The following is a 16990-nucleotide window of genomic DNA, read 5'->3' as shown; positions in this document are numbered from 1 at the left end:
CACCACACATATCTCTTGTGGCATTGCCTGTCTTTACTGCTTTGTAACTTACGCATGATCTCGCGGATGGTGACTGCCTGTGGCAATGTGGCAGGAGGGCTTGGGCCCGCCATATTATATGCCCTCACACGGAACTGCATCTTCTCTCCAGTTGGCAGGTCACGGATGATCACAGAGGTCCTTTCTGTGAGACCCGCAAATGCAGGAATCCATTCATCAGCTACAGGTATAAAAGACAGACTTCAGACACAGAACATTGAGGACTTTTAGAAGTACCTTTAGGAATACTACACATTTGTACACATAAATTAAGGTATAATTAACATAATACACCTGCAATAAGATATAAATACAGACAGTACCAATACATAACCGCATGAGTTTATGTGTAAAACAGGTATGATGGAGAGAATTAGAAACTATTGTAAATATGAGGATATCCCTGGATAACTTTACAGTAAAATACATATTGGTATAAGTCAGCTTTCGAGAAATCAACAGCAGCATACCAGGGAGAATTCAAACAGAGCAGCTTATCTGTCCGTCTGTGCAAATTAGCAATATGAGCTCCATAAAACAATTATTATAGTGCAGTGGTCTTACAGACAAACCTTTGCCATATTTATTTAATCTTTTCTGAAATGGATCCAGAATATGATATGATAGAAAATGTGCAAATTAACCTGTACACCCCCATTTCATTAAATTACCTCTAAGGAACCAAGAGCAGCCTGATTCAGTAAACTCTGTGTTTATGCCAAGTCTTTAAAATTATGTCTCAAGATTATTTGGCACAATATTCTTTTGACTAGAGCCTTGGGTTTATATAAATGGGTATACAAAGACTCTCAGTTTACATGGCAAGCTTGCGTTATGAATTTATGGGTGGATTCTGTTGCAGTTTCACAGAAGAGTTTTTGTCTCTCTTTGAATATTGTTTTTTAAATCTTTCATTAGGCTTTATCATAAATTACATGAGGAATCTTTAGATTTGCTGACATGCTGAGGCTAATCTTTAAAACAATACTCATTCAAGCACACTTACAGCCTTCCTTGCAATACTCAACCCCATAACCATTGAGTTCAGCTGAGCCCATCCTCTCTGGAGCCCTCCATTTCAGTGAGATGGTGGTATCACTGATGTCATCCACACACAGGCCAATTGGCTCGCTAGTAGGAGCTGTGGGCAGGAAGTCGATAAGCATGAGATGCTGTTCCGCACAAACAATAAGGTAAAGAGGTAATGACTGTATTCTGACTTTGTATAAAGTTTTGTTTCTTTTTGTTCAAGTAACATTTTCATTGTATCACCATTCAGAGTAAATAATAATAATAACTTTGCATTCATATATTTTATTTTTTATGTTTTATTTATAATAAAGTTTCGGTAACACTTTACAATAAGGTTCCATTCGTTAACATTGGCTAATGCATTAGGTATCATGGACTAATAAACAATATATTTTTACAGCATTTATTAATCTTTGTTAATGCTAGTTAATAAAAATAAAATGGTTCATTGTTTGTTCATGTTAGTTTATAGTGCATTAACTACTATTAACAAATACAACTTTTGATTTAAAACATTTATGAATATATGTTATAATTAACATTAATCGAGTATAATAAATGCTGTAAAGGTATTGTTCATTGTAAGTTAATATTAAATAATTTTGTTAATTAATATTGAACCTTATTGTATAGTGTTACCAAAGTTTCTGTTTTTTATAATACAATTGTAAGTATTTAGTGCCCTTTTAAAAACTTTTTCTAAAAAAAAATACATAAGAATGACACAAAGGCATAGAAAGAAACAGATACATAAGCAGTACACACACACACAAACATTTAACATATCATATGATGCTCTCAGTCCCTTTATCTTAACATTAACATGTGTAAAAAACAGACATTAATTTAGTCAAAAATTGGTTAGCATTTGTCTGACAAGCTACTTTAAAATTAAGTTGTACTATAGATTAGCTTTGCCATCTGACAGCAAGGATCCTATCTTTAGGATGTATTTTGAGTGTTCATATTTGCTGTACATTTGCTAGGCCAGCAAAGACAGAGATAGAACTGGACCCTTTTTAGTTTGTGCCAGGATTTACTTGGACTTGTCACTTTGGTCTCCAGCAAAGTTCCACCAAACAATGTAAGAAGAGCAAAGCCCTGTTCCCATAACAAGGATCCATGGAAACCATGGAGGTATATCTACAGTTACCTTACACGCTACCCTCACAGTAAGCCTTTCATCACAGACAAGAATAACTGACATTGCTTGAATGAGTCTGAGGTTAGTGGTGATAAGAGCCTCCTGAAGATATACATGCTGTCTGCTCTGATTTGCAAGCAAGCTTCAGTCTAAAATGTTCTTGCAATATTTAAGAGGCAATGGCATGCCCAGGTCAAGCTGAATTTATAAAGACTGTGAACTTGCAGCAAATCTAAGAACATTTATTACTATCTGGCCAAGTTAGCAGAGTTTTTAACTACAGCTTTTCAAATGTAATGTAAATGTAAATGCAAATGTCCATTTCTCACTCTAAATGAGGGGATAATTGATTAAGCAACTTATCAGATACAGAATGCTGGTGATTATTAGTCTTAGATTCAACAGTTTACACTATGACATAAATATTGTGTGCTCAATGAGCTGTGCCATTGAAACAAAGCAATAAAACAATATCTTAAAGGGATAGTTCACCCAAAAATGAAAACTATCTCATCATTTACTCACTCTCATGCCATTACAGATGTGTATGACTTTCTTACTTCCGCAGAACACAAAGATAGAATATTTAAGCTCTGTTGGTCCTTTCAATGCAAGTGAATGGTGGCCAGAAATCTGTAGGCCCAGATAAAAGCAGCATAAAAATGATCCAAAAGACCCAGTGGTTAAATCCATATCTTCAAATGTGATATGATAGGTGTGGTTAAGAAACAGAATCAGAATATAGTAATTTTTTAATGTAAATTTTCATTATCACTTTTACTTTCGGATGGGAAAGTGAAACTAAACAGGCACCACTTTTGATTTTCAGATGCGAGTGGAGAGTTATAGTAAATAATAGTATTTTTAGTATTTTGGCCACCATTCACTTGCATTGAAAGGACCAACAGAGCTGAGATATTCTTCTAAAAATATCTTTGTGTTCTGCAGAAGAAAAAAAGTCATACACATCTGTAATGGCATGAGTAAATGATGAGAGAAGTTTCATTTTTGGGTCAACTTTAAAGCACACCACTGTGCAAGCCCAATTAATTAGCCATTAATTGCATGTAGACAGGTGCTATTAAATTGTTTGGCTTTTTTCTAGTACTTTACTGTGTATTATTAGAACAGTTCTTGTAATATACTTAAAGTGATAGTTCACCCAAAACTTAAAGTCATCATTTACTCATCCTCAAGTTTTTCCAAACCCATATGACTTTATTTGTTCTGTGGATCACTAAAGGATGTGTTATGCAGAATGTTGGTCTTAATCACTATTCAAACATTTCCTTTTGTGTTCCTCAGAAGAAATACAATTTAATTTCTGGGTGACCTATCTCTGTAATGACAGATAATGGTGAATCAAAAAAAGCCAAAATATAGAAAATATACAAAAAAAAATATACAAAATAAAACCAAATATATGCCACTATCAACCACTTTTAAAACATAATCATCCTACAAATAAAAAGATATCACATTTTGTAGACTATGGGAACATAATCCATTTATGAACAGGCTTCACAAACAAAGACAGAGAGTGTTAGAAATAGATGCCTACTGCAAACAGGTTCAGGCTCTGGTTCCGGCTCCAGTGGGGGGGCAATTTCCGCTGGGGATGCTTCAGCAGCAGATGGTGTCCCCTCCTCTACTGGTGGAGCTGCTTCTCCTGAGGGAGCACTGTCTGCAAGAGGAGCAGGAACTTTTTCATCTCCAGGAGCTGCTGCCTCCTCAGCTGGAGGTGCTGGAGCTTCAGAGCTGGCCTCTTGCACAGGCTCCTCTGGAGGTGGTGTTTCTTGTGCCTCTGGCTCTTTAGTCTCTGTAGGAGCATCGGCCGGTGGTGAATCGGCTGGCTTCTTCTCAGCAGTCTTGGGGAGCTTAGGTTTGGTCATTTTGTCCCTGGGTCACTTCAGTCTGGTGCGTTTTCCAAGTAGAGCCTCCTGAAAGTGTCTGTCTGTTCTGTAACACCTGCTGTGGTCCTCTCCTCTGGGCGCAGTGACGTTGACAGGGTAAGCAACAAAGAAAGTGCAGCGTCCAGCCCCCTCCTCTCTTTTGACAATGCAGTAGATACCACAAGACTGGACACAGCTTTGCAGTGTGCTAACGTGCCATTATTTATAGAGGAGGATGCCAAAGATAGTTTCCTAATCAGCTGCCTTGCAACCGACAACAGTCTACACAGATAGCAATGCTTTCAACACCTCTCACTGGAAGATTATGTGAAATTTGAACCAGGCAAATTATGGACACTTGAAAATATGAGACATCGTGAAGATGTCCATTTTTTAAGTTGTTGTACCACCAAATAGGAGCTTTTTGGAGCTCTTTAACCAAACACAACCTGTTTGTTGTGTCAACTAGAAAGCTCCAGGTGTCTTGAGGGGACACCCGTCCTTACTTGGCAAGCGGATTTGAAAGAAGATGCCTTATGAGAAGGACAACAGCACAACCTCAACAATAGCACTATAGCCAGTACCTTGAGTAAGGCTTGGATCTTTCCAAAATATATCACTACTAAATGACTAGATTTCACACACAAAAAAACAATGGTCTGTGTCCACTACTCCTGTTACTGATGACATTCAGCATACATTCCCTGTTTACCCAACCAACAATTAAATGTAAATTCAAATTTCTTCTTTTAGTGGCTTAAAGAAAAGCATTCAACAAAATTGAGGAAATAAATGTCTCCTGGAAACACAACTGGGTATAAACCAAAGCAGTGGAACTCACCAATTGGCACAAATGGCTGGGAGGCAGGACTGGGGCGGGACATTCCGATGGCGTTCACTGCATAAACACGCATCTCATAGGGTACACCTTCAATCATTTTTTTGGCTTCATATGTAGTATCTTTAAAAGGATCAAAATTGAGTCTCATCCATCTGTAGCTCTTTTTCTTCTTCCTTTCCAGTACATAACCTGAAAAGACATAAAATAAGCTCAATATTGTCCTCCTACATTTCCTCCAAACTGGAACTTACAAGGGGAATTAATGTTTTTTTTTGCAACATTATGGTGCTATTAAAATTCACCATGAAGTTAGTTAAAGGTTTCCTCAAGTAAAATTCATTTATAGGCCTTAAGAACTTGATGATGAGGTCAACAACAATATTTTACTGTTGGTACATTATGAACTAACTTTAGTAACACTATTTACTATAAATAGGTAACTCACCTATGACTGGCTGGCCACCATCAAACAGTGGGGCATCCCACTGGACAACACAGGAATCTTCAGCGACGCTCAGGATTCTGGGAGCTTCAGGTGGATCTGGCACATCTGCAATGCATTAAGAGCGCTATCACAAAAGATTGCAGTCACAATATTGATATATTTTAAAGCATTCTCCATATCAACCCACATTCACAGCTCTCCTCTAGGCTTTCTACAGTAAGTGATGTCACATAGTGCAGTCAAAGTGAAGTGCGGTACAGCTAATAAGCCCTCTGATATTTAAAATGTCATTTTGAATGCATAATTATAAAACTGCATTGTAAAACATTGATTTTGGTCTCCTGGCTCAAGATCCAAGGTTATTGGCCCCGGCTGACCAGTTGATAGCCATGGTTCACACATTTTGATAGTGGAAAAGTGTCTATTGAATACTTTTATTGAGTAAAAGAGTGTTAGCCAGAAGAAAGGAAAAAGCACTTCACCTCTGATCTAATTGAGTTTTCTGAAATTAAAATCAGATTCTGCCACATGGCCCATATGGACACATATAAGCAAATATTATTGGTACATTTCTAGTTGCTCTAACAGATAAATAAAAACTTCACTATTACTGTATGTCTCTATGACTTTCAAAAAGTGTAAAAAAACGGTGCATTATTTATGGTAGTCAGAAGAGAGAAAGATGCCAAATTTTCTGTGACTCCCTCAGCTGCTGCATTAGAAACCTTTTCACAGCAGTGGTAACTAGTTGTTTTTTTATATTAATGCTAGGGTAAAACAACACCAAGTATAATGCCATAAATGTACACAAAATTATTTAAAAAATGAAACGATACAAAGAAATATGGGTTCATTCAAATAAGGGGCTAACTTCAGCCTCCCAGTGAACAGTTGGCAGATGTGCCCATCCAAATGGGCTTTAAAGAAGCTTACCAACAACTTTGACATTAATGTCAGCTGTATCCTCTCCAGCAGGATTCCGAACAATGACAGAGTACACGCCCTCATCCTGACGTTCCGCCCCCTCTATGGTAAAGATGCAATGGCCTTTGGTACTCTCCACATGGACACGACCATCTGTGTCTGTCACCACCTGATCCATTAATCACAACCACTTGTTATAAAAATTATTCATCAATACTTTATTGACGACGTCACTCTGGATCAGTCACAAGCCTTTCACATTCAACTTAGCAGACTAATCAAAAACCAGGCAATCAAGAACAGATCAAAGAATACATTTCAATATAATACAGTCCTTGCAAATGCTAACACACCCTTAGATACCACTGATATCTGAAATCTAAGCTATTATACATTACCTGTTCATTACCTGCCCTAGTTCCTATGACTGGATGTCGCTTAGCTCTTATGTTCCAACCTCATTTCTGAATAACTTTATATTATGAAAGATGCACTCACCTGGTTGACACAGTGTGCTACAGAGTTGTGTGTAGTGCGTATGAAACTCCTGATGCTTTGTAGCAGTGTCACTTTGTATTTCAAAGTGATGCTTGTGTTAATGTTAGAGCAGTTTGTTTCCATTGTACCCAGGGGAAGAAGAACCACAGTTTGGCTTTATCAAATGTTCACATTCTCAATCACCACACTAAACAATAAGAGAGCAAATTATACATTTAAAGGTGCACTCAGTAAAAATGTCCTCATTTAAAAAGTTTTACTTCAACAGAAGTCTAATCTAAAATCATGACTTCTTATAAACTCAGCGAAAAAAGAAACGTCCCTTTCTCAGGACACTGTATTTTAAAGATAATGTTGTAAAAATCCAAATAACTTTACAGATCTTCATTGTAAAGGGTTTAAACAATGTTTTCCATGCTTGTTCAATGAACCATAAACAATTAATGAACATGCACCTGTGGAACAGTGGTAAAGACAATAACAGCTTACAGACTGTAGGCAATTAAGGTCACAGTTATAAAAATTTAGGACACCAAAAAGACCTTTCTACTGACTCCAAAAAGAAAAGATGCTCAGGGTCTCTGCTCATCTATGTGAAAGTGCCTTAGGCATGCTGCATGGAGGCATGAGGACTGCAGATGTGACCAGGGCAATAAATTGCAATATCAGTACTGTGAGACACCTAAGACAGGTGCTACAGGGAGACAGGAAGGACAGCTGTCACCTGCGGGACAGGCACAGGATGGCAACAACAACAACTGCATGAGTTACACCAGAAACCCACAATTCCTCCATCAGTCAGTGCTCAGACTGTCCGCAATAGAATGAGAGAGGCTGGACTGAGGGCTTGTAGGCCTGTTGTAAGGCAGGTTCTTACCAGACATCACCGGCAACAATATCGCCTATGGGCACAAACCCACCTTCAGTGAACCAGACAGACAGGACAAGCAAAAAGTGCTCTTAACTGATGAGCAGGGCTGGACTGGTAATCTGGCATACCGGGCATTTTTCTGGTGGGCCGACGCACTTTAGGGCTGATCAGGGGAAAACTGACCATCAGGATAACCAAAGGGTCCGCTGGGTCGGCTGCAAAACGATAAGGTAAAATGAGCTGCCGTGTTATGCAGACCGGACCACAAAACGGTGCCGCAGTGTGCAGAAAAGGACAGCAAACCACCCCACCCCAACCCCCCCCCCAACAACTTTTGGGCTAGTTGCTATGTAAAATCTCGGGACAATTTCTCTTCCCAGTCCAGCCCTGCTGACCAGTCGCAGTTTTGATTCACCAGGGGTGATGGTCAGACTTGCGTTTATCGTCTAAGAAATGAACGTTCCACCGAGGCCTGTACTCTGGAGCGGGATCTATTTGGAGGGTCCATCATGGCCTGGGGCGGTGTGTCACAGCATCATCATCAGACTGAGCTTGTTGTCATTGCAGGCAATCAAAATGTTGTGCATTACAGGGAAGACATCCTCTTCTCTCATTTGGTACCCTTCCTGCAGGCTCATCCTGACATGACCCACCAGCATGGCCACACCAGATACTGACTGTTACTTTTGACTGTTACCCCCCCCCCCCCACACACACACACACACACACATTTTTTATGTTCATACAAATATTTACATATGTTAATTTTGCTGAAAATAAAAGCTGTTGAAAGTGAGAGGACGTTTCTTTTTTTGCTGTGTTTATGAGATGAAGACTCCAGTCATATCAGTAACCCTGTAAAAAAAAAAAATATTCTACACGGAGAGGGTCCCCTCATAGGAGCTTCCATGTTAAGATCACATGAACAGCCAAATAGTAATTGCTTAAAGGGTTAGTTCACCAAAAATTAAAACCCTCTCATGATTTACTTACCTTTAAGCATCCCAGATGTGTATGACTTTCCTTCTTCAGCAGAACCGAAGTGAAGATTTTTGTAAGCACATTTCAGCTCTGTTTGTCCATACAATGCAAGTAAACGGGTGGCATCATGCTGCTGGCTGTTTGACATTCCAAAAGGCATATTTAGGCACCATAAAAGTACCCATTTACTTGCAATGTATGGACAAACAGAGCTGAAATGTGCATATAAAAATCTTCACTTCAGTTCTGCAAAAGAAGGAAAGTCATACACATCAGGGATGGCTTTAAGGTAAGTACATTTTCATTTTTAGGTAAAATGTTCCTTTAATCTCAGTAACCGCCCTGTTACTGGACACTTTCACTCAGGGATTTAATTAATCATGTCTGGCTGTGAATAGTTAAATTCTACAATGACATCAGTAACTGAAAACTGTTGCATTTGAATGATGCTGCATCTACACCACTAGGTGTCAGTGTAAGTTCAAGACAATGTCAACAAAAACTTACTGAGCGCACCTTTAAAAATGAAGCAATAAATAAGAACAGGCAAAAATATTAACATGAGTTCTGTGGAGTGTCCCCCTGGATTAAATTGACCAATACTGCATCACCATGCAACATGAGTTAATAAAAAAACATCACAGCCAGAGCATGAAGCATAGAAGAAACTACAGCACATGATAATGTGCACCGTACAGGTGATCAGGTTGGTGTTGTTGTTTTTCAGGCACAAACTCACTTCACCGCTCTTCAGTGTCCATGTGTGCGTTGGTTCAGGATGCGACTCTCCCTCCTTAGACCTATCCTACATGAGCAGAGCAGAAGCAGTGAAGCCATGGCAACCAGGTCAAAGGTTTAGTGTGAGAAACTGAACCATCAACCTCCAATTTCAGTACAAACATCCCAGTCCCACTGAACCTCAACAGACTTTCTGGTTAAGGCTGGGACATGTTACCTACCTCTCAAGGCTTCTAAGCGTTTTGAAGCCCACATGCTGGATCTCCTGTTACATTTGCAGGACAACATGGCAAATCGTAAAGAAGTACAGTACACCACACACACTTCGAAAATACTGCAGAGGATTTCATAGAATGCAATTCATGTAAAAAAAATAAATTAAAAAAAAAGACATTCTGAATGTCAACTAGAACTGAGCAGACCTATTAGCTATGAGAACCGATGGCAGCCAAAATTTAACAAATTGCTCCTACCTTTTCTGATTTAGTCCAAACCACAGTAGGGGCAGGATCTCCTGTAATTGGTACATCAAGTCGCAGTTTGTTTCCTGCCACAACCAAAATAGTGGACTCAGCTGTGCGCCCCATGCAGTCCAGGTGAATCTTGGGAGGATCTTAATTAAGACAAGAGTCAGCAGCCACCAGTCAAACACATTGTTACTCTGCTTTATTTTAATATTTTTAGGTATAAAGTAGTTCTCAGAAAAACCTGAACGAGGAACATAGTCAATCTTGACCTCTGTAAAGATGAAAGAGAGACAATAATTTGAATAACAATGTCGTAGAAATGAAGAAAGAAGGGTAAAGGCATACATTTGTGTTAAATGAGAGGAGAATACCCAAGAAGTTGAGCTTGGCAGAGAGATTGAATGCATAGCCCTCAGGAACGAAGGTGTAGTCACCCTCATCCTCTGGCTTCACATCATCAATGGTGAGCTTATGATTCCTAAAGCGAAAAACTGAGTAAGATTCTATTAGTATTCTATCAATTTAAGATAAAAGATCTCTTATGAACAAATCATTGATCATGCGCATATGATGGAATTGCATATAATGCAATGTACAGTACATATATTTACATGTATATTTTTAATCAGTATTTTGTCTTCTTGTTGTCTTAAACATTTTCATCTGAGGGAAGGTTGCACAGTCAGTATATTTACAGTACCTTCAGCATTCCTCTACAACTCACACACACTCACCTGCCAATGTGTGTGATATGTGTTCTGGCATCAGGCTTCACCTCCACTCCATTTTTGTACCAGATGCCTTTTACATTTTCATCAGAAACCTCACACTTGAATACAGCCTGGTCTTTGGCCTTCACCGTCAGGTCAGCAATGTTTTGATAGATCTCTAGCTCCTTTTCTAAAGATCACAGGACAAAGAGGACACAATATCATCACACTTGACCAAACATTTAAACAGACTGAAAAGACAAAACAGCAAACAAAAACTAAATATGGAAGCTTACCATATTACAGGACAAATGCCGAGCTACCATATGTTAACATCAGTAACTACACAGTACCATGGATTTATTTTAAGTACCTTGAAGACCTGTACCAATGTAAATACCAAAGTAGTCCTACAGTATATGAATATGGTTATCAGTCAGTACCATGGTATTATCATTTCATACCATCACTTTACCATGGTGCTGACACAGTATATTTGTAAGGGATTTAGGCCATTTAAAAGTGCATAACCTAATAAAAATACATATATTTATTTAAAGTAAATCCAAAATGTATAGCAAAATCCTCACTAGAAGATATTTTGGACTGCTGCAAAGAAGGACCTACTGAGCAGCATTTAAGAGCATAACATTAAGAGGTGGGGTATGGTAATGGTATGGTAACATCCCACTAGCACACTGGTATTGCTGAGCAGCTGGCTTTTCTTTTTCTTATAAGCACATCCAATAATTGATCTAAAGCCCTAATACCTGGGTATTAGGTTGCTTGTAAAGTGCAATGCATGCTTGAAGATTCAGAATGGCTTATAAAGAACGGAATGATGAAGGGAAATACAGAAGAGAGAGAGAGAGTGAGAAAGAGAGAGATACAGACAATAAAAAGAAATGGGAGCGAAAGGGAATGAGTCATAAATCTTTCTTAGATTCTAATGAAAGAGAGAGAGAGAGAGAGAGAGAGAGAGAGAGAGAGAGAGAGAGAGTGCAGTGTGTGACAGAGACAGAAAGAGAGAGTGAGCGAAAACAGACAGAGTCACCTGCCCTGTTAAAATTTATAGGCCAGGCGGTCTAACAATAGCTGGCATGTGTGAATTGTGTGTGCTGTAACCTTGTGGCCATGTTTTCTGAACTGACAAGAGGTGAGATTTGAGTGACTTGACCATAAATGGGTGGGGTTTAAGGAAGATGGGGTAAAATGGGTTTCTATGCAAAGCATTTTTATGAAAGCATTCTTCCCACTGTCAAACATGGTATTCGCAACCCAAACAATCTACAGAAATCAATCTGCAAATGATTACGTCACATAAACTAGAACAAGCAATGGTGATGTACTTAAGACTTACTAGTCCTACTTACCCTGAACCATGAGCTCTGCTAAAGATTGGCCTCCATTGGTTTTCACCTGGTAATGTCCACAGTCTTCCTTTGTCACATCATTAATGATAAGGACATGCTTACATCCATCTTTCTTAAAGCGGTACTTGAAAGACTCATCTCGGGTGAGTTCAACACCATCTTTCTCCCTGTAAGATTCAGAGGTTTGGAACTCATTAATATTTGTTAAAGGGATAGGTCACCCAAAAAATAAAATTCTCTCATCATTTACTCAGCCTCATGCCATCCCAGATGTGCAGTATTTGAACTTTTTCTTCTGCAGAACACAAACAAAGATTTTTAGAAGAATAACTCTGTTGGTCCTTTCAATGAAAGTGAATTGTGGCAGATTAAAGCAGCATAAAAGTAATCCATATGACTCCAGAAACAGATTCATATTTGAGTCCTTTTTTACTATAAATCTCCACTTTCAATTTCATTTTTACGTCTGAAAGTTGCATGTGGTGCCTGTTTATATTCACTTTCACATCTGAAAGTGAAAGCAGAGATTTATAGTAAAAAAGAAAATCTGTTAATCTGTTTATCACCCACACATATCAAATTGCTTTTGTGGATATGGATTAAACAACTGGAGTTTTATGGATTACTTTTATGCTGCTTTTATCTGTTTTTTGGTGAACTGTCCCTTTAAAACTAACAGGTAAACGTACGTGTCATGTGAATTAATCATGCTGAAATTCATGATTCAGATTCATATATGTATAAATTCACCCATACATTTATACATTTAAAAATGTATCTAACTATACTGCTAAAGACATGAACATTAAATCAGGAAAATGAGGGGGAAACGTTTTAAATAATTACAATAGTGAGTTAAATTCCAAGAAAGTTTTCACTTGAACTATGCAGGACCAAAAATGATGACTAAAAGTGTCGTGCTATGTACTATACTAATCAACCTCTGAAACATCAATCTTCATTTATGAACATTATTAAGAGGCAATGACAGTAAATTAAATAAATCAAATGGCAGATGTTGTAAAGGAGTTACGATATATTAAAGGGATAGTTCGCCCAAAAATGCCATCGCGCTTCCGTCACAGGAGTACTCAGGTAAATTCTGCCATTCATCAACACCTAACTGGAAGCGATCTTTTATAGTTAAAAAGTGCATAAATGTTATTATTTTTTGCACACAAAGTGATCAATTCGCTTTAGAAAACATTAATGTCACTGCTGAAGACAGGATGGATTACTTTTATGCTGACTATCTGTGATATTTACAAATATCTAATCACCATCCTCTCCCATTCTAAGGACCTGCTGAGCCTGGAACTTTTTTCTACAAATCTTTTGCAGAAGGGTTTTGCAGAAGAAAGAAAGTAATACACATCTCAGATGGCATGAGGGTGAGTAAATGGTGTGAATTTTGGTGTGAACTATCCCTTTAAGTTAGTAGCTGCTAATCATTTCTCATAGGCTCACAAGCTTTTGTACTGATCCCAACGTAATACAACACTATTTCATTACAGTTCACAAATTTTCATTAAAATACGTTTTCTTAAATCAATATTCCTATACCATTCCACTTGTAATATAAAGTCTTATATTAGAGAGTATTAGTACTAGGAACGGTATCTAGTTCTGGTTCTAGAAAATCATCCACTATTCAAGAGAGGTGCCACAAACTGCCAAGGACTTTCTCATTCTATTCTAGGACACTTCTGAGGTGCTAAAAGGCTGTTGTGACCTTTTCCAGGCTCTGATCATTTACAGCCCAGGGTGATATAGAGCCTTGGCTACAGCTATGGCAGAGCCAGCACTCACTCATGCACCTCCATCTGTCAGTCAGTGTGACTCACCCAACCAGCCAGTCAGCCATGTTTAAAGAGACACATATGCCATCTACTGGACTCTAACTCATCTCAGCACATGGACAGCTTGTGAAATGGTCATCTTTTTAAAACTCTCCACTGGTTTCAGCATTTAGAGCATCATGTTCATTTGTGTGTACAACACACATTCGTTACATGTTTACAGATACATATCTTACCTGAAAGGCCTTTTATTGGAAATGGGGTTATGGCTAATGGAAAGAACAAGTGGGAACGCAAATGCCTTCTTCAAACACTTCACACTCAAACTCAGACTTGTTTTAACTTATGACAACATTTAAATTTCACTGGGACATTTCCCTATTTGTATCACTCCTCTTGTATGTGTCTGTGGCTTATCAAATAGTACTGATTTGTTTAGTGACCATTTCTGTTGATTACATCTTTATGCCAGTAAGTGGCGACAAATAAGATTTTTTTATGTTTATGAGTGAGCATCAAGTCAAAAATTTGTTCATTCAAAAACAATTTTCGAAGGCCCCACATACAGATATAAGATATTTCCTCTTTTATTTCTAATGAGAAATTTGCTAACTTTATTAACAGAAACTAGGAATGTCAATGATGAATGTCAAAATATTCTTCAGTAAAAACCGTTGAAGGCAGCTGTTGAATTGAAATAAGAAATATGTCTGTTTACATGTACAACTTGATTTTGAGCATTTTTTATTAAAGGTAATTTGAAGTTATCTTATGGAAATTGACTGAGCCCCCGAGTGGGCCTCATTGAGAATCACTGACATAGATTTGTTCAAAATACCACTTTGTTTACAAACGAAACACCACGTATGAGAGCAGTACATTGAGCGAGTTGTGCTTGATGCTTTGGCTTTTTTTGAAAACATTTTTGAAGGTGCAGAAGAAATACACAAACTGGCCAAAGTTCGTCTGAAATGTTATTTAAAGGGATAGTTCACCCAAAAATGAAAATTCTCTTTTCATTTACTCACCCACAAGCCATCCCAGATGTGTATGACTTTCATTCTTCTGCTGAACACAAACGAAGATTTTTAGAAAAATATTTAATCTCTGTAGATCCATATAATACAAGTTAATGGAGACCAAAGCATCAAAAGGACATAAAGGCAGCATAAAAGTAATCCATAAGACTCCAGTGGTTAAAATTCATGCCTTCAGAAGTATTGTAAGTATGGGTAAGAAACAGATCAAAGTTTAAGTGCTGTTTTACTATCAAACTCCACTTTCACGTCCATTCTTTTTCTTTTGTTTTTGGTGATTCGCATTCTTTGTGCACATTGCCAACTACTGACAGGGAGAAGAATTTATAGTTAAAAAGGACTTAAATATTGAACTGTTTCTGAAGATATATATCACCGGAGTTGTATGGACTATTTTTGAGCTGCCTTTATGTGCAATTTAGAGCTTAAAACTTTTGGTACCCATTTACTTGCATTGTGAGGACCTACAGAGCTGAAATGTTCTTTTAAAAACTTTTGTTTGTATTCAGCAGAAGAAAGAATGTCATACACATCTGAGCAGGCACGAGCATGAGTAAATGATGAGAGAATTTACATGTTTGGGTGAACTATACCTTTAAAATTATTAACTTGTTTGTTGTGTGTGTTGACAGGCTTACCATTTCACCTGAGCACCTTCTTCAGACACTTCACACTCAAACTCCACTCTTTCTCCCTTCATTACCATCTGATCCTCTAGATTATGCAAGATCAGAACAGGGGGCTCTGAAAGTCACAAAGAGAAATGAGAGACGAACAGAGAGGAAAGAATACATGACAAATAAGCCCAAGAATCATAATAGATTTTATAGATTTATAGAAGCTGCTATTTAAATTTTCTCTTTCCTTCTCTCAGTGACCTCCATCTGTGGAAAATAAATTACCTTTAACAAAGAGCTCAGTAAAGCTCTTCTCGTCCCCAACCATGCAGGTGTAGGCAGCATCGTCTGACAGTGAACAGTTGTTGATGGTGAGAAAACGTTTGTTGCCTACACTCTCAAAAATGTACCTGAGGGACAATAAGAAATTATTCAGTGACATTTCTGGCATTGTTCTCTAGATAGGGACAAAGTATGAATGTTAGAGAGGCTCTAACAAATGCACAACACAAATACATGACAGATAGGGAATAAAACACTTGTTTAACCCTTTAAACTCAGATTGGCCTTTAAAGAAATTATAAAAAATATGAATAACTACAGTCTTGACCAACACAAATTAGGTATCATTTAAAAGCTTAGAAGCTGTACTTTACAAAGCATGTAGGCATTATGATCAAAACTGAAAAATAAAAAGAACATCAAATATCATATATCATAACTTAGAGGAGGGACTTTTGGTTAAAACGTTGCCCACACACAACGTCATTGGATGCACAGATCATTAGATAATCCACACAAAGCACAATGTGCACACAGCACATAATGTGATATCTGGATAAAAATGTTTAGCTTTCCTGGATCAGATGACATCATCAGAAATTATGTAATATGTTGTCCAGCGTCATGGAACGCCAAACCATATTAAGATTCAGATCGCTGTAACCAGAGGTGGAAGTCATCCAAATATGGGCAAAGAGGATCGTTCACTCTAACTACATGGATGGCACCAAGTACTTTTGATTGCTTTATTGTGTCAACACAAAACTTTTCTCAGTTACAGATGACATGATTGGGAACAAAACAAAAGCAGTTTCTCAGAGCTACCTTATTTACACCCTGAGATATATCATTTCAAATAAGAAAAAAATTAAAAAATGTAAAAGTTTTAAAAGTTAAAATTTTTTGTGTTTTATTTTTTTTGTTTGTATTTTTAAGTTTCTTAGGCTGAGATTCTCAGAATGTATCAGTCCATATAATTTATATTTTGAAAAGTTTTCTTTAAAATGATACCAAACAATTGACCATTTTGTTTTTTTGTTTTTTGTTTTCTGGAGAGTTATGAACCTTTAATTGTGGGCATGCCATTGAAAGAGGAAATCTTTAAAAACACCTTCAGAGCTTAAAGGGTTAACTCAAGAAAAATAAGCTTGATAATGTGAATTCCCTAAAAGACATCATAATGTTAACAATCATATAGCAAACAATCACAGGGATAGTTCACCCAAAAATAACAAATTTGTCATCATTTACTCTTGTGTTTGTGATTGTGATCAGTTGAATGCCAATTTGGTGAATTAAA

The 16990-nt window shown here is 37.6% G+C and overlaps 1 protein-coding gene across 1 annotated transcript in view; it reads right to left on the bottom strand.

Moving 5' to 3' along the window:
• mybpc3 (myosin binding protein C3) overlaps window positions 1-16990 on the bottom strand; it is a 53359-nt gene that overhangs the window by 16001 nt on the left and 20368 nt on the right. The window contains exons 13-24 of the mRNA XM_052142092.1: window positions 15694-15818; window positions 15430-15535; window positions 11956-12122; window positions 10607-10772; window positions 10244-10350; window positions 10114-10143; window positions 9879-10018; window positions 6327-6486; window positions 5394-5498; window positions 4949-5137; window positions 1046-1180; window positions 53-220 (exon numbers count right to left, since the gene is read on the bottom strand). Coding sequence (XP_051998052.1) covers window positions 53-220; window positions 1046-1180; window positions 4949-5137; window positions 5394-5498; window positions 6327-6486; window positions 9879-10018; window positions 10114-10143; window positions 10244-10350; window positions 10607-10772; window positions 11956-12122; window positions 15430-15535; window positions 15694-15818 — 1598 coding nt within the window. The remainder of the gene's footprint in view (window positions 1-52; window positions 221-1045; window positions 1181-4948; window positions 5138-5393; window positions 5499-6326; window positions 6487-9878; window positions 10019-10113; window positions 10144-10243; window positions 10351-10606; window positions 10773-11955; window positions 12123-15429; window positions 15536-15693; window positions 15819-16990) is intronic.

This window comes from Xyrauchen texanus, chromosome 2 (assembly GCF_025860055.1).
Source record: "Xyrauchen texanus isolate HMW12.3.18 chromosome 2, RBS_HiC_50CHRs, whole genome shotgun sequence".
In the NCBI taxonomy this organism is placed as follows: Eukaryota; Metazoa; Chordata; class Actinopteri; order Cypriniformes; family Catostomidae; genus Xyrauchen; species Xyrauchen texanus.
This window is presented reverse-complemented; position numbering and strand designations above follow the sequence as displayed.